The 18,934-nt window shown below is 39.1% G+C and overlaps 1 protein-coding gene across 1 annotated transcript in view; it reads right to left on the reverse strand.

Annotated features, from left to right (window-relative positions):
• The window catches only part of LOC127872562 (putative deoxyribonuclease TATDN3), a 46,550-nt gene that overhangs the window by 14,941 nt on the left and 12,675 nt on the right, over window positions 1-18,934 (reverse strand). The window contains exons 5-10 of the mRNA XM_052415888.1: window positions 18,698-18,782; window positions 17,479-17,541; window positions 16,032-16,141; window positions 15,226-15,281; window positions 11,695-11,811; window positions 10,618-10,715 (exon numbers count right to left, since the gene is read on the reverse strand). Coding sequence (XP_052271848.1) covers window positions 10,618-10,715; window positions 11,695-11,811; window positions 15,226-15,281; window positions 16,032-16,141; window positions 17,479-17,541; window positions 18,698-18,782 — 529 coding nt within the window. The remainder of the gene's footprint in view (window positions 1-10,617; window positions 10,716-11,694; window positions 11,812-15,225; window positions 15,282-16,031; window positions 16,142-17,478; window positions 17,542-18,697; window positions 18,783-18,934) is intronic.

Raw genomic sequence — 18,934 nt, forward strand, 5'->3', positions numbered from 1 at the left:
ACACCACTTATAATAATATTCAAATTATTATATGTTTTATAATTTTTGAAATATCATTTCTTCTTAAAGTCTTACTTAAAAAAGAATACGGGTATTTATAGTTTTGTTTTGTGAAATTGTAATTATTAAGTCTTCCGACGACCATTACTCTGATACAATATAATAGGCCGCGATCGTGAAGTTGACGGCCAATCTATTTTTAGTAACGGAAACCCCTCTTGTGACGTCACACAAATTTTTTTTTTAAAATAAAATTCATTTTAATTATTAAATACTTACCTGTTATCGTATGCTTATACTTTCCAATGGGAAATAACTCATCCGGAATTTTAACTGGGAATCCGCCACCTCAATACCGTAATACAGGCCAGGTTAAACATAGTGCAATGCAACCTAGCCAAAAATCGGTAACCAACCCTCAATATTCTTTCAATATATATACAAAAATATTAATCGAATAGCGGGGTGGGAGGTGGGACTTACCGATAACAGGTAGGTATTTAATAATTAAAATGAATTTTATTTAAAAAAATTGTTTTAATGTCATAAATACTGACCTGTTATCGTATGCTGATTTTGCAGCTGCGGTGGGAAGGTTCGTATATATTTTCCCAACACAGTAGAACCCATAAACAGGGTTATCAGCTAATGATATCAAGTAATCTTCGTTAAAACGGTATTAATTATGACTTCTCGGACAGAGTAATATGTCTATGTCGTAAAGAAGACACTACCGTTAGTGAAACCACAACAAGCCCAAACGTATACAAATTGTATTGTTGGCACTTCAGAAAACGAAGATAAAAAGATGACAAGGTGGTCGGATTCCTCCAGTAAACAGCTTAGAGCACGTCAAAAAGTGGGGTGTGATTAATATATGCCCACAAAACAGACAGAGCTCTTAATTCATGCGGTCAGGTCCTAAAAAGGAATGAATCCTTAGATAGGATAAGATTAACTTTCCTTAGTCGAGGTCTAACCCCGAGAAATAGAAGCCGCAGACACATCTCCCCCCCCCCCTTTTTGGGGAAATGAAGAGTGTCTTTGAGAACCTCGAATGGACTTCTGACTAACACTGCTGAGATAGAACTTCAAAGCCCTGATTGCCCAAAGAAGTTTATCCTCATCTTCATGACTACCAGTTTAAGAAAACTTGGAAACTTGAAGGTAGAAGCCATATAGAGGACTTGATATTAAGCAAGGAATCCTGGCTGACACAACAAAGTGAAAACGACAATAGATCCAACTGGAATTGGTCGTATTCAACAGAAAAAGCATGAATTTCACTTCCCCGTATGGTAAAAGCCATAATAAGAAGGAAAACCGTCTTAAAATTATATTGGAACTGTTAATAAGCCTGATGAAAAAGGTTCATAGGGAGCTCATTAAGCATCCCAACATGTTACACAAGTCAAAACCGCTTAAGAAGGTAAAGGAACGAAAAACATAGTGTTGACGTTCCATAGTTTGGATCAGTTCCAAAATAGGTAAGACAGCACAGAGTTTCGATGACTTATACAAAACAAGGTATACGAAAGCATAATCTCTATCCTTTGATGAAGAAAAGAACAAATTTCTTATCATCAAGAAAAAGATGAGAAAAACCTCTATGTATCTAGCAGAGTGATTAAGGTAATAACTATGCTCTCAATTACCCAGTAAAAAATGAATTTCCATAGAACCTTTATACAGTTCTGATGGAATTATCCTTGCACAAGTAACAAGGATTGAAACTCTAACAGAAAAACGTTCTTCTGTAGAGATAACTAAAAGTTATTAATGGCCAGACATGAAGTGGCACATGTTTGGATCAGTAAAAATATGTCTCAGTGAGATATGATATTTGACCTGTGAAGAAGTTTCCTGAAAATAATTGTACAGGAGACTTAAAAGGTCGTAGAACCATAATCCCATGGTTCATTAAGTATATTTCATGAAATTATGGCAAAAACTCAGTTATTGCAAAAACTCACCAAGAAGGCAAGATATTCCAGTTTATGTCAATGGACGAATGTATAACAATCGCACACCCTGCTGGATCGATTTCTGTGAACTGCATTGTTGACGTTGTTCAGCATACCGGTATACACTGCGATATACGATCGCATAACGCTAATAACTAGCGTTTGATGATAAACAACATTCTTTGATATACTATGTACACCATGCAACTCGTCTGCAACTTCACTGCCGCGCATGCGCAATTACATTATTGAACCCAACGGAAAAATAATTCGAAAGAAAGAACTGCAGGACAAAACGTCCAACAGGGCGTTGAGACGAACTGGTATGAGAAAGACGATAGAGAAAATTTGTTGTTCTTGCAAAGAACGAATAAGTTCCTGATTTCCAGTTACAAGGAGTGATAATATGATCACCTCCGTGTCTGTAAGTAAACCACGACCGATGTGTGATAGTTGAAACCATCACAAAGGAATCGTGAAAATGTGTTGTAAATGAAAAACAGCTAAAAAGAATTTTCGCTTTTCAAGATGTAGATGTGCAGGTGATATTCGTTAGGATACCACATAATTGAGAAAATCAAGATACGTTGTTCTATGTGATCGTCCATAACCTTATCTGCTCACATCTGTATAAGATGTAAGGAAGGTTGTGGTAGAATAAACTATATTCTTGCCAAGATAATCTTCTAGTCTAGACACCACTGAATAGTGGTAAATAATGACAAAAAGATGGAAATCTGTGTCATTAAATAATCCCGAGATTAATACAATTATCTTAAAAATAAAGCTGAAACGGACGTAAGAAAAGACGTCTCAGCAGAAGGACCGGTGACCGGACCGGTAAATACCGACCGGTGACCGGAACCATTTGTCAAGGATGGGAGGGCAAAGAAACCACGGCAAGCCGAACTTTCCCACTCCAAACACTCCAAACACACTTGAAAATTGGTAGAATAGGACAGTGTTAAACACTTATAAGTTTATGACCTATCTACAGAATATAGCCTCTTCTTGAACCAATAACAGGCGCCTTTAAAATCCTGGATAATACAGGTCGCGAAGTCATCGATTTGCGAAGTACGGAAATATGATTGATAGTGGTACCTCCGGAATCGGAGGTGTGATGGCAGAAAAAGGTTAAAAACCCTAGGGGTAACCTTAAGCGGGTCCACGCTTGCCGGTAGAATGCATGGAAGTCTTAAATTCTGACTTGATTAATCCATTTACTTCAAGACTTCTAACCGGGACGAATTCCGAAAGGAATACGACCAGTTATAGGAAGACGGCCTGTTATGGCCAGAAGTGTAATAGAAGAATAACTTTAAGATGAGGTCCCTCCAGATCCTAGGATCTAAGATCTGAGTTCAATAGGTCCTAAGCCATCTACAAGACTGTAGCCGCTATGCGGTCAATCTGATAGGCAATCCTATGTATCAGAACTCTTGTTGTTTCCAGTAGCTTGAAAATATGCACTGCCGTAGGAGCAATAGAAAAGCAGAAGTCGATACAAATGTCGTCTTGCTAATCCTGCTAGCGTCATTAATGTGTCCCAACTGTTCCGTGACACTGACTGCAAAGTCTGTAGCCGACAGGTAAAGGCGGTTAAAACAATTCATCCTTCGGGTCGAACATAAATTAAAAGAGGTCAAATAGTAATGTTCGACCTCAATGCTAGTCTCCGAGCCCACTTCAGCCGATCTATCTGCAAGACCAGTAGTCTGCATGTAGCCGGATGAGATAGAAGTACAAATAACAGATATAGCATGATTTGGTAACCGTCGCCAGTAGAACATCAGTATTGAAAAACACAAAAAGTCATGTAGATTGTTGAATCCATAAAATATAGTATTCAATACAATCATAGCCAGGGGTATACAACTATGTAATGTAGACGATACCCGTGATACTAAAAATTGACCGATGAAAACACAGTGGAATACCGGTAATTGGTAAGTGGTGACCGAACCGGACCGGTCAATGACCGGTAACTGTAGCCCGGTGAACGGATCAGTCATAATATGACCGGTGACGTTACCAGTTAAAGACCGAAAAATGGTGGAATCCATATGGTCTGTTATCAATGTCAAGCACTGCTCGGAAAAGAAGATCATGCCAAAAAATCCAATCCGATGGCGATGAGACATCACTTATTCTGACCGGTGATCAGTGATCGGTGATATGACCGATGAATGGTGACCGATGTCCGGTGATCGGGACCGGTATAATATAACTGCGTCAGAATGGAAATATCTGGTGCAGAAGAATGACCATCCAAGAAGTCATCTGATAATGTTAACCGGAAAAACAACGGTAGATTATCAGTATTAATAGGCATAAGTGTCCTTGTAGTCGTAGTGGAGAAAAGAACAGCTTATCCCGAAGCCTGAATGTTAAACGAACTAGTGTTCGTATACAACTACGGCTCGGTGACTGCAACATGTGTGGATGCCATAAGAAGAACCATCACACGTGGAATGGAGACATGATATTCCTAAAGGAATAAAATGGAGAACGTCGATATGACCAGTAGGTTCATTAACGCCTACGTGAGAAGTGGCGACATCCATATAACTTCGATGCCGAAATATTGTTCGGCTACGCTGGAAATATTGTCTTCTACAATATTGTCTCCGTGAGCATTGACATGATCGCTTACGAGCGTATCAACGCCGAGAACTGCTCAATGAAGGAGAGGTATGTTCGATAACTATCCAGTGGTGCTCAATGCAGTCCGCTGATGTCTACGTGAAGGTTGACGACGTCCTCGTTTCCTGCGATGTCGAGATCTGGATCGGCCGAGATGTGGATCGGCTGCGATGAGACCGAGATCTTCTAGAATAACGTCTCCGTGAGTGACGACGTGATTGCTTACGAGAGCCGCGACGATGAGAACTGCTCGACGAAGAAGAGCGTGTCCGATGTCTAATCCTTGATGAAGACGATGTATTCAACGAAGAATAGGAGAATAATTCAATGAAGAAGACCGAGTTCTTCTTCTTGACCGGTGACTGGTGTTATCGGTGGCAGGCCTAACTGATGACTGTTGACCGGTGACCGGAGCGGTGATCAATGACCGGACCGGTGACCGGACCGGACCGTTGACATGACCGGACCGGTGACATGACCGGACCGGTGACATGACTGGTGACCGGACCGGACCGGTGACATGATCGGTGACATGACCGGTGACCGGACCGGTGATCAATGACCGGACCGGTGACCGGACCGGACCGATGACCGGACCGGACCTGTGACATGACCGGTGACCGAACCGGTGACATGACCGGTGACATGACCGGTGACCGGACCGGTGACCGGACCGGACCGGTGACCGGACCGGACCGGTGATCAATGACCGGACCGGTGACCGGACCGGACCGGTGACATGACCGGTGACCGGACCGGACCGGTGACATGACCGGTGACCGGACCGGTGACATGACCGGACCGGACCGGTGACCGGACCGGACCGGTGATCAATGACCGGACCGGTGACATGACCGGTGACCGGACCGGTGACATGACCGGTGACCGGACCGGTGATCAATGACCGGACCGGACCGTTGACATGACCGGTGACCGGACCGGCCGGTCAGACGTCGATCAATGGTCCGTGATCAACGTCCCCGGTGACGTACCGGTCATATCATGACCAGTGTTGTCACCGGATAATGACCGTATGGCGGATGCCAAATGGTCCGGCATTGGTCGATGTCCTTGACCAATGCCATCGGGCAAAGACCGGCTGACGGGTGTCGCCATATGGTCTGATGTTGACCGATTGTCTAAGAGACTTAGCATAGTACGGTCGCGATCGTGCCCGATACCCGGTGACTGATACTGCAACTATCATCCATGATCTGCGAAGTCACCGGGTATTTATCCACTCTTGTTTCTGCGACCATCATGTAGTCGAATATATGAAAAACAAGAGCAAAGCATATTCAACCATAAACTGGTCACAGACCAGATTATCATACGGCACATAAAATCATTATTTGACCATAATGAAAATTATAATAATACTGCCGTAGATCATAAATTAAACAAAAGTTTAATTCAAAACAGATGAAAAATAAAATGACGATCAATTAGATTGTCATACGGAACGTTAAACTCATTATTGCACACAATGGCAAATGATAAACAATCTGTCATTAGAAGAACACGCTTTGCACGATCTCGTAACACATTAGAAGAACATGCTTGCACGTTCTAGCAATGTATTAGAAGAGCACGTTTTGCACGCGGTCGTTCGCGCCTGAAAACACCCAGCATGGTAGAAATAAACCATTGTTCGATAAAAACAAGCATGGCTTACCTTTTACAAATGAAACAAAATCCATTAAATCCCCACAAATTAATCCGAATGAGAAATAAAAAGATAAATAACACAATTTATCTATTCAAAACCCCAATCAACCAAGTGAAAAACAATATTTTAATTCAGAGCCGTAAAAGACACGTATACACCTGGTTGATCCGGAAAGAATATTGAGGGTTGGTTACCGATTTTTGGCTAGGTTGCATTGCACTATGTTTAACCTGGCCTGTATTACGGTATTGAGGTGGCGGATTCCCAGTTAAAATTCCGGATGAGTTATTTCCCCTTGGAAAGTATCAGCATACGATAACAGGTCAGTATTTATGACATTAAAACCTCCTTATAGGAGGTTTTGGGGATTCCGATAATGACGTCACGTTTGCGCATGCTCAAATTTTGGCCGTCAAAACTGCGGCTATTCTGCTATTGTTTGCATGTGATGAACCGCATCGTGATAAGGTTACACTCATATTCGCGACCCTTTTGAAGAACAAAAAAATACTCAGAACTTGAAATTCTTTCAGATTAAATTGAATCCAATGAACGAACACAAATAAGGACGAAAACAAACAACAAATTGATTGAATTTATGTAATCAACATATAGAAACTGATTTGAACCTATTTGTCTGTAAAAACATACCTTGTTACAGATTAACTAAATCCTTTTGATAAATGTAAATGTTTTTATTTAATTCTTCACACCAGTTTTGAAACTCTTTGTTTCAGCATTTTTAACCCAGTGTTTAATTGCCCCTTTGTTTATCACAAACCGATTATCTCGATATGATCGGATACTGTCAAGACAATTACTAAAAAAACAGTGTGTAAAAAACCAAGGGACCTATACTTGTATGACTCTGTATGGGGTCTCTGCATAAACCACATGTGTCTGGCCATTAAACACAATTTATGATACCTCCATGTCATCTCTTAGCATATTAAGTCAAAAATGTAACAGTTGCTTTAATAAAATATTTGAAATATTTAAATAAAAATAGACATTTGTCCGAAATGGATTAACAGCTAGACACTATTAAGTATATATATTAGCCAGTTTAAACATAACAATAAAGTGTTTAATAACTATACATTTATCATATTTTACAAATTTACTGCTACAAAATTAACGTATTTAATGGGTACCTGCACATGTAAACTCTGCTATAATGTGTTTAGATCGTGCGTTACTGCAGCAGTGTTCGAAACATCATCATGAAAACAAGCAATCGCGTTTGGTCATTATATACGGATATAAAATACTTGCGTAAAATAAATTAAATGTGTAGATTTATGGTATCATACAATGCTAGATTTGTATCGCTCATTCACTAGAGAAGAGTTTTCAATATACATGTACATGCAAAGACAGTTCGATTTGCAAAATATGCAGGTGTTTTTTCAATTGGAATGCTTAAATAATGAATATTTTCATTGAATGTAAACGAAGCGAAAATTAATTCAATGTAAAAGAAAATTAAAACTACATTTCAAGATTGAAATGTATTGAGCTATTTAAGGGCTTTGTTTTATGACTGATTCAATACACCCCTTACACTAAATTCAATCTCTGGTGAAAAATAACACTATCGCATCCACACCACTTATAATAATATTCAAATTATTATATGTTTTATAATTTTTGAAGTATCATTTCTTCTTAAAGTCTTACTTAAAAAAGAATACGGGTATTTATAGTTTTGTTTTGTGAAATTGTAAGTATTAAGTCTTCCGACGACCATTACTCTGATACAATATAATAGGCCGCGATCGAGAAGTTGACGGCCAATCTATTTTTAGTAACCGAAAACCCCTCTTGTGACGTCACACAAAAACCTCCTTATGTTTGTTATCATCCTTATTTGTTTTCTTTCATAAAATTTAATTAATTTATTTATTTATTCTGAAAGAATTTCAATTTCTGAGAATGTTTCAACTGAAAATGGTCGCAAGGAAGTGCCAAGTAGAGAGATTTTTGTGGTTACCACATATCCAGCTTTTAGATTGTGTTCCACTCCAGTTGTTAGTAAAAACAAATAATAACAACAATATAATCGTTCCAAATATGCATTTTCTTGCATGCTAATGTTTTACTCAGACATAATTAATAAAATTATATTTGATATTGTGCATGATTATCCTTAAAAACGATGATTTTGTCAACATTCTCTATATGCGCTTATATGAATTCTACCTCTTTATGCCAACCAGTGGGCGGAGTCTAAACTTTGCAGGTGCGCGTGACGTAACTCGTCAACTGGTCTATAAATACTCACAATAGGCTTTAAAATTGTAATTTAAAAAAAAGTTTACATTGAATCTTCTTCAAATTGGTTTGTAATCTATTTCAATACATTAAATACTTGACACTTTTTTCTTTTCAGTTTTGATAGTTTTATTTTTTTTCCTCATTAAAAAGGAGATTGCAAACATTTATTATGAATAATTCTAAAGGAAAACAAAAGTGACTCAAGAGACGAGTGTTTTTAAATATATACTTCGAAGAGTATTTCATATTTGTACGTCGAAGTACAATTTATGTACTTCGACGTACATATTGTACGTCGACGTACATTTCTCTTTTTATCTAGTAGGTCTTGTTGACTTTCGACCCAAATGGTACGCCATACTCATTGGCCAATATTGATTTTCCAATACAGCGACGCTTCGCCCTTAAGCGGCTTTAGTTGGGTAAAGCGTTTGATGTAGTTGACAGAGGATCGTAAATCGGCTTTCAAAATTTTCGGCGAAATCGATATCGCTTTGATCTGAAGAATGTTTAGTTGCTTTAACAGCCAAAACACACTAATCGGAAAATTTCAGGTGCCCCGCGGACTCTGAGTTCGAAATTCAAGCGCCCCGGCAATGGACCGTTAAATGGCCATTGGAAAGCACTGGGGACAACACTTTCCTTTTTCATACTACTTTTCTTTTAAATGTAAAATCTGTTAAACAAAAAGCCACATTTAGCGGAAATTGTTATCCCTGATTAGCCTGTAGGAATTTCACAGGCAAATCAAGGGCGACACTTTCAGCCATGTGAATACCACAATGCATGTTGATTCTGAGAGAAAATTTACAGCGACCGTTTTACAGCTTATGGATTCAAAAATCTTTTCTGAAAAGAAATTATCTAATGGACTTGGTGAATGAGGATAACAATTAGAAGTAAAATAAAAATAAATTTGACCATAACATTATTGCTTCAAAATACCGTCTTTTCTATATTAAAACTCAATTCCAAACTGACTACTGTATAACCATTATTTGTGGGACTTATATTTCCGTTGATTTCATGGGTTGACTAATCAACAAATTAAAGATCTCAATGAACAATTAAGCCAAAAGTTTTGTTGAGCCGTGCTTTGTGGAAAGGGGGTTTAATGCATGTGCGTATTGTGGTCCCAGATTAGCCTGAGCAGTATGCACAGGCTAATCAGGGACGACTCTTTCCGCTTTTAAGATATTTGCTGTTTAAAAAAAGTCTCTTCTTAGCAAAAAATCCAGTTTATGACGAAAGTGTCGTCCCTGATTAGCCTGTGTGGACTGCACAGGCTAGTCTGGGACGATACTTTACACACATGCATTAAACCCCCTTTTTACAGAGCACCACCCATTTAATTTTTAACAGTGACAGTTAAGGCATGAAAGACATTAACATCCAATTTAATCCACACACTTGTTTTGCTATCAAGATAAATCCAGGTGCTACACAAAGGGGAGTATATTACACTGTGTTCTAAACTGACATGTGACATGTCCTGTGAAATGGTAATACAGTAAAATTGTACGATATCATTCACTTGGATAAGGTAGAATAATAATAAAGTGCTAATTGTTAACACCCTTCATGCCGTGAGTATGTGTTTGCCAGGGATGTTGTGTTTTAAACAGAAAACAAGTGGTGGATTGCAAGCAACAAGTACGATTAAAAGACGACCACCTGTGATCAACACATGATTGAAATAGTTTCTGCGCTTTTATCTCAAAGAAGTTAAAACTTCACCTCATAACAATTGGCTAGTTGGCATGTGATTGGCATGGCCCATCAGACAGGCATAACAAACGTATTAAAAAATGAATGACACACATTCCTAAGTTGTTTTTCGTGTTTTTTTTTGTTGTTGCTAAAATCAGAAATCCGCGAATTTATGTAAACAAAAAAATAACACAAAATTTTGTGGGCACGAATATGAATTATTTTACAGTATTTTAACGGCAACTTGATGGCCTTAGAATGATATTTAACTGGGTGCCACATATAACATTACATAGTACAATACATGTAGTCATGACTTAGTGTATGTAGAAATGGGGAAGGCCCATCTACCTGTTTAAGCGGACCCAGGGCAGGGGAGTCTGTCTCCAGAAGCAGATTCTCTACAGGCAGGGCAGACACCAATTTCTGCTTCTTGGGGAAAACACAAACACATATTAGTTCATTATGGAATTATCATATTATCATTTAAGGTGTTTAAAAAACAAGAGTGCCAAACTCCTTCAGGTGCTCGCCTGAGACTCAAATGAACTTAACGGCTCTGAGCTGGTAATGTCTCTCTATAACCATATCAGGAACACTGCAACCCCAACCTCAGCAGTTTAATGAATGAAACAATTTTCAAACTCTACCCAGATACATAAGAAGAAATTTTATGAGCAAGTTTTAATATGAAAAGGCAAAAATGTGGCTTCTAGAGAAGATTTACCCACATACTGTATACTGGCATGCCCTTGGGCAGCAATGTTTTTCATAAGACCAAAACCATTTCTAGCTCAGCCCAGAAATCATAAGATCAAATGTATTGAGCAAGTTTTATTATCTAGGATAGGTGCTCCCCCTGGCGGCCATGTTTTTTCAAAGGACCGGAACCAATGATTGAACTTTGCCGAAACATTATTGGAACAAATATTCTGAGCAAGTTTTATGATGATTCAGTAAAAATGTCACTTATAGAATGTTCACAAGGTGTCAATATTGCCATTTAAGGAAAACTGCCTGGCCCCAGGTGGCCATGATTTTCAACAGACTAACCATTTTTTAACTCAGTTAAGATAGCGTTAGAACAATTTTCTTACCAAGTTTAAAGAAGATCGGGCAAGAAATGTTTCCTCTTGAGTGTTAATGTTGATGACCGACATTGCAGGATAAATGACCTACCAAAGGCGATCACAAAAGCTCACCATGAGCACATCGCTCTAAAGTGAGCTAAAAAAAAGCAGATGTCTATTGCAAATAAAGTTTTTGTAGATTGGTAAGCAAACATGACTATATGTTAAATACTCAAAACTGTGTATATTGTCTTGAGTCTAAACTGATTCTAAAGTCATGATACATCACCTAAAAATGTATTCCACTAAATGTAAAATTATTTTGTTTTGTTTGCAATGTAACTTTTAGATGCACCCCTAACCTGTTCACTGCGGACGATGGAGGGAGGAATAGAGAAATAGTAGCCCTCCCTCACGCCTTCCATAGCATACTTGGGGTTCCCATCAAACGCATGCAGCAACGCACTCTTCACTCCTAGCAAATCAAATGTATACAGATCTTCAGATCAAACCACTTTTGTTCTGGGAAACTGGACTTAATCCATGTGCCTAGAGTGTTGTCCCAGATTCTGCTTTTATGGAATTTTTTATTAAAAATAACTCTCTTCTAAACAAAAATCCAATTTAGGCTGAAATTATCGTCCTTAACAAGCCTGTGCAGACTGCACAGGCTGATCTGGGACAATACATAATACACTTGCACTAAGCCTGTGCAGACTGCACAGGCTGATCTGGGACAACACATAATACACTTGCACTAAGCTCTGTGCAGACTGCACAGGCTGATCTGGGACAACACATAATACACTTGCACTAAGCCTGTGCAGACTGCACAGGCTGATCTGGGACAACACATAATACACTTGCACTAAGCCTGTGCAGACTGCACAGGCTGATCTGGGACAACACATAATACACTTGCACTAAGCCTGTGCAGACTGCACAGGCTGATCTGGGACAACACATAATACACTTGCACTAAGCTCCCTGCAGACTGCACAGGCTGATCTGGGACAACACATAATACACTTGCACTAAGCTCCCTGCAGACTGCACAGGCTGATCTGGGACAACACATAATACACTTGCACTAAGCTCCCTGCAGACTGCACAGGCTGATCTGGGACAACACATAATACACTTGCACTAAGCTCCCTGCAGACTGCACAGGCTGATCTGGGACAACACATAATACACTTGCACTAAGCTCCCTGCAGACTGCACAGGCTGATCTGGGACAACACATAATACACTTGCACTAAGCCTGTGCAGACTGCACAGGCTGATCTGGGACAACACATAATACACTTGCACTAAGCCTGTGCAGACTGCACAGGCTGATCTGGGACAACACATAATACACTTGCACTAAGCCTGTGCAGACTGCACAGGCTGATCTGGGACAACACATAATACACTTGCACTAAGCCTGTGCAGACTGCACAGGCTGATCTGGGACAACACATAATACACTTGCACTAAGCCTGTGCAGACTGCACAGGCTGATCTGGGACAACACATAATACACTTGCACTAAGCTCCCTGCAGACTGCACAGGCTGATCTGGGACAACACATAATACACTTGCACTAAGCTCCCTGCAGACTGCACAGGCTGATCTGGGACAACACATAATACACTTGCACTAAGCTCCCTGCAGACTGCACAGGCTGATCTGGGACAACACATAATACACTTGCACTAAGCTCCCTGCAGACTGCACAGGCTGATCTGGGACAACACATAATACACTTGCACTAAGCCTGTGCAGACTGCACAGGCTGATCTGGGACAACACATAATACACTTGCACTAAGCTCCCTGCAGACTGCACAGGCTGATCTGGGACAACACATAATACACTTGCATTAAGCTCCCTTTTCCCAGAGTGAGGCTCCATTGCTTTTCTTTTTGTATTTCCTATAAGTGGGAATTTTATTTAGTTACAAGACATACGGAATATTACGCTAGTCAATTGTTCCAAGAGTTTGTATCACTCGAGTGGCTTGTGTGATGGCATATCACACGAGAGGCAGAGCCTCGAGTGTGATGCTAAATAGCACAAGCCACGATGGTGATACAAACTCTTGGAACAATTGACTAGCGTAATATTCCTTTTATTATATACAACAACTAACGAAAACAGTTAACAATTGTATTGTTTACTTTAACAACACTGACAAAACAATGACTTAAACGGTACGCCATAGTTTTTAAGACGCGTATGAATACAGTTTATGTAAATTGACGTGCAAACATTCGAATCGGGAAAACACAGGTTTCCGACTCGCTTACCTTAATGCCATGTTAATCCAATGTTTATAACAATTAAGTTCACAACTTTAATCCGATGTTTTTAACAAAAACATTGAAATGATATGCACTTCCACATCTATTCTTCCATGTCTTTATCATAGTTTAAACCATATTATTTTATTGTATTCCTTTCGAAATAAACATTTAAAAATAATAAACACACACTCCAAAATACGTTTTAAATTAGTTCAATATTTTTAACAAATAGTTTACCGTTAAAAAACACCACGTCCGACATGTCATTAAATTCCAGAGAGTTTAGATAAAACTATTGTGTTTCGTCACAGAAATGACGTCACACGATGTACTACGTAATATATTTTGTAATATAAAATATTTATATTTTCGGTGCGCGGAATTTGACGTCATTAAATAGGTCGAAGTAGTCCGGCTAGTATGGTAATACGGAATTGGAAACAGCGAGTAGCGTAATACGGGATTTTTTATTTCAACGATTGATAAAACCTGTATTTTGTTAAATGCATTAAACAGGTATATAATAAAGGGTTTTATTTAGAAATGATATTCTGTATTATACATATGGTTTCTACATGCAGAACATGCAGTCAAGCTGATGGCTACCAGGTACTGTAAAATAAATTATTACCAGTATTTGCCAGACATTAATATGGGCCGTGCTCTGTGAAAACGGGGTTTAATGCATGTGTGTAAAGTGTCGTCCAAGATTAGCCTGTGCAGTCCTCACAGGAAAGTGTCATCGCTGATAAGCCTTAGTGAACTGCATGTCTGGGACAACACCTTACGCACATGCATTTAAACCCCTTTTCACAGAGCAAGGCCAATATTTATTGATTCAGTGGGTTGACCTATCCATGAATTGAACAAACACAATGGAAAGTTATCAAAGCACATTCCACTCTTTTTTTCAACAAGAGCACCGCATAACGGGTGCCACGCTCGGCTGCGAAAGCTTTCAGATTTTTTTTTTTACCGTGACCTTGACCTTTGACCTTGTGACCTGAAAATCAATAGGGGTCATCTGCCAGCCATTATCAATCTACCTACTAAGTTTCATGATTCTAGGCATAATTCTTCGAAGGGGGTGTCAAATTTTTTTGATTTTTTTTAAGAAATCACAGTAACCTTGACCTTTGACCTAGTGACCCGAAAATGGGTGTGGCGTGTAGAACTCATCAAGTTGCAGCTACATATGAAGTTTCAATGTTGTAGGTGAAAGCACTTTCATTTTAGAACCAATGTTCAAAAGATTAACAAAATGTCAAGGTTTTAGCACGACGCTGACAGCCGAAGACACAACGAGCTGGCTATGACAATACCTTGCGTTTCTCCGAAAACAGCCGAGCTGAAAATCACACAATTTCATGTTAACGAATGTACATAATTTTACAGTATTTAAATACTGCTCTGCCCACATGTCAAATGGCTGGCATGAATAAGTACAGAAAAGATGTGCCTATTATCTTAAATATGAACCAATTAGATAGACATTGTCTGTTCATAAAGTTCAAGCTTTGACTGATGTCAAATAGTAGGGATGAAAACAATAAACAATAAACTTGTACATATAATTGCAGAGTGTAATGTTGCCTACCTAACTCCTTTAGTAAGGTGATGGTGGGCCGGCCAGCTGACCGTGAATGGACATTTCTGTAACATGGGCAAAGAATTCAGCATATTCAACAGCTTGAATCATACAAATTTAGTCGGGAACAAGTTATCAAAATTAACCACTTCAAAACATGTACATAGAGCTACACTACTTCATAAGCATATAAATTGCTATGCTCTGGGAAAACAGGACTTAATGCATTTGCCTAACTTGTCGTCCTAGATTAGCTTGTGCAGTCTGTGGATAAAACTTTCCGCTTTGTTGCAATTTATCGTTTAATGAAGTCTCTAATCGAGTCATGAGAAAAATGCAGTATGGGCAGAATTCGTCGTTTCTGATTACCCCGTTCTGACTGCACAGATGGCTTATTTAGGACGACACTTTACGCACATGCATAAAGCCAGGTTTTTCCTGAGACCAGCTCATTTAAATTAGTAACACATTTTTGTAGGACTCAAATTTTCTACCAAACAAATCATACATTGTGGGATCTCTGATAATTTATTAAAGAACATGTTTATTCATATTAGAAATTCTTATTAATAAATTTAATCACAACCTTCTAGCTAGTTAGTTGAGCCTTGTTTTTAGAAAATGGGGCTTAATGCATGAGTCGTAAGTGTTGTCCCAGATTGGCCTGTTCAATCAGCACAGGGTTATCAGGGACGACACTTTCCACGTTTATGGTATTTTAAGTTTAAATTAAGTCTCTTCTTAAATTAATTCCAGACCATTAATCCTAGTTTTCCCAGAGCCAGGCCCAATTATTGTCAGCCATTTGAACTCACACTGGAAGGTCAAACTTTCGTGCAAGCTCCACTTGTTTAGTGAGGACCTCTCTCTGTACCTCCTTGTCTTCAGCAGTCCTGGTGATTCGTGGTTGGAAGTCCAGGCCAATCTAGAACCAACAGACGCAACAGAGAAAGTGTTTGGGTTGATAGCTTTCCATAAACTATAGGCACTTCAACAGTATGTAATGCAAATAATATTGAAAATTTGGCCTCATTCTGGGAAAATGGGGATTAATGCATGTGCAGTGTGCAGCTTCTCAGGGACGACACTTTACGTCTAGACTGGATTCGTGTTTACAAAGACTTAATTAAAACCAGAAATTCCATTTAAGCAGAAATTTTATTCCATGATTTGCCTGTGCAGACTGCACATGCTTATCTGGGATGACACTTTACCACATGCATTAAGCCTGGTTTTCCCAGAACAAGGCTCTATTTATCTTCATCATTATCCAATCATTGCAAATGGATATCATGTGAGAAGCGTTGGGACTATTTTTGGATATCATGTGCCAAGGTTTGGGACTATTTTTGGATAATATGTGTGAAACATTGGGACTCTTTTATAACAAGGCTTTGATAGCATGGTATTTCAAACAATAAAGAAGTCCCCTAGGAGAGAAAACCACCATCACATCTTCCCACATAAATCTCTACAATTTGAGAAAAACTAACATAATGTTATATCACCATCCTAACTGAAGTTATTGAGTGCAAACTATTTATCTATTTTTAGCAACAGTTACTTTGACACCCGACTTGACCAAAATGCAACCCAATGCTGGGTCTGCATGTCATCTAGATAATTATTGTATTCAGTCATTTTAAACCTTAAATTTTTTGTACAAAAAGGAACAATAACCGCATCATAATGCTAAATTGAGAGTAAGAAGTTGGCCTTGTATGGCATTCTGCTTAAAGGCCGACCAAAGTTATAGGTCTTGGTCAGTGATTGTTTATAAAGGCCCTGTACATATTTGTTAAGTTTTATTTTATTATCTGTAGTAGATACAGAGATATGGAGAAGGTGCACCAAAAAGTTACCAGAATTTCCAGAGTACAAAAAGGGCCATAATTTTGCTAAATTGCATGTCAGAGTTATGTAACTTGGTTGTATAGTACACACTACTTGATGAATAGTTGAGCTTTAAACGGTTTTGATAGATTTAAAAATGGACCACAGGTGGCATCAGTGATACAGAAAATGTTAAAAGTGATTGTATAACATCACCTGAGACCCGTTCTGGGAACACTGGTCTTAATGCTTGTGCACAATTTCCGTCTTTACAGGATTTTTCTTATAAGAGACTTCCCTTAAACGAAAAAGCTGAAAAAGTCATCTCTGATAAGCCTGTGCGGACTGCATTGCCTAATCTCTGACAACACGTTAGGCACATGCATTAAGCCCCATTTTCCCAGAGCGAGGTTTAATTTGTATCCCCACCTCTCCAATTGCTCCAAGACGCTCATGGTACAGCCCAATGATAGGAACTGCCTCCTCAAGATCCTGTAAATGAAGCAAATAGCACATCAATAGTGATGGTAATGCACAACATCACATCATATCACATTGCATCACATTGCATCAGATGGTTGCGTACAATGTGTCTTTCTTTTGGCAGCCAGTACATGGTGTCTTTGGTGAAGATTTTGATAACGACCCCAGAGTGGGAATCTAACACATGACATACCGATCGCTAGGCTGACTAGGTAGCTATAATGCAACCATGATGCTTTTATTTGTCAAATTAGCCATGAGCTGTCATAGCTAACCCATACCTTCTTCTCATCACAATGACCTGAACACTTGAGCAAAGTTACATGAAAATCCTAAAAATAGCATTGGAGATATGGAGCAGACATGAACTTATAAGTCTTGGTTTGGGGAAACTAGCCTTCATGCATGTCCTTAAAGTTTTGTCCCGATTAGCCCGTGCAGTCTGCACAGTCTTAGCAGGGACACCATTTTGCCGTAACTGGATTTTTTGCTAAGAAGAGACATTCTTAAAATAAAACAAGATATGTATTTGTCAGAAAAACAATGCCCCCTATTGCGCCGCTTTGAAGCCATACATTTGACCTTTGACCTTGAAGGATGACCTTGACCTTTCACCACTCAAAATGTGCTGCTCCATGAGATACACATGCATGCCAAATATCAAGTTGCTATCTTCAATATTTCAAAAGAAATGACTAAGGTTAAAGTTTGGACGCTGCTTTGAAGCCATAAATTTGACCTTTGACCTTTAAGGATGACCTTGACCTTTCACCACTCAAAATGTGCAGCTCCATGAGATACACATGCATGCCAAGTACCAAGTTGCTATCTTAAATAATGCAAAAGTTATTCATTATTGCAAAAGTTTAACCAAGGTTAAAGTTTGGAGACAGAATGACAGACAGACAGGCCAAAAACAATATACCCCCAATCATTCGATCCAGGGGCATAAAAACACACATAAAAGCTGAAATAGGCGGACTGCACAGGCTTATCTGTGACATCACAATAAGCACATGCATTAAGCCCCGCTTTTCTACAGCGTGTCTCATGTTATGTACAGAATGACTGAAATATAGGCAAAAGGTTTCCTGTAAAACCTTTCCAATTTTACAGTTGGGGATTAATAAAGGGACTTAAGTCTGATTAATCTAGTAGTGTTTACCTTCAGAGTGACGCACCTTTGTTCCCCAGTTAAAGCCCCTTGAACGGGGTGAACACCTAGGCAGGGCAGAACAAAGTCAGGGAACCTGCAATGACAACACAGAAATCCAGTCTTTGAAAGTATTACACTCAATACAGAGGTCCCCCCAGTCAAGGTTAAACCCAGATCACTTAATTTATGTTCCTTACCTTCGCATTACCTTTGATCTCAATACTTGTAATGTTTCACAATCAAAGG

This window comes from Dreissena polymorpha, chromosome 3 (genome assembly GCF_020536995.1).
Source record: "Dreissena polymorpha isolate Duluth1 chromosome 3, UMN_Dpol_1.0, whole genome shotgun sequence".
Lineage (NCBI taxonomy): Eukaryota > Metazoa > Mollusca > Bivalvia > Myida > Dreissenidae > Dreissena > Dreissena polymorpha.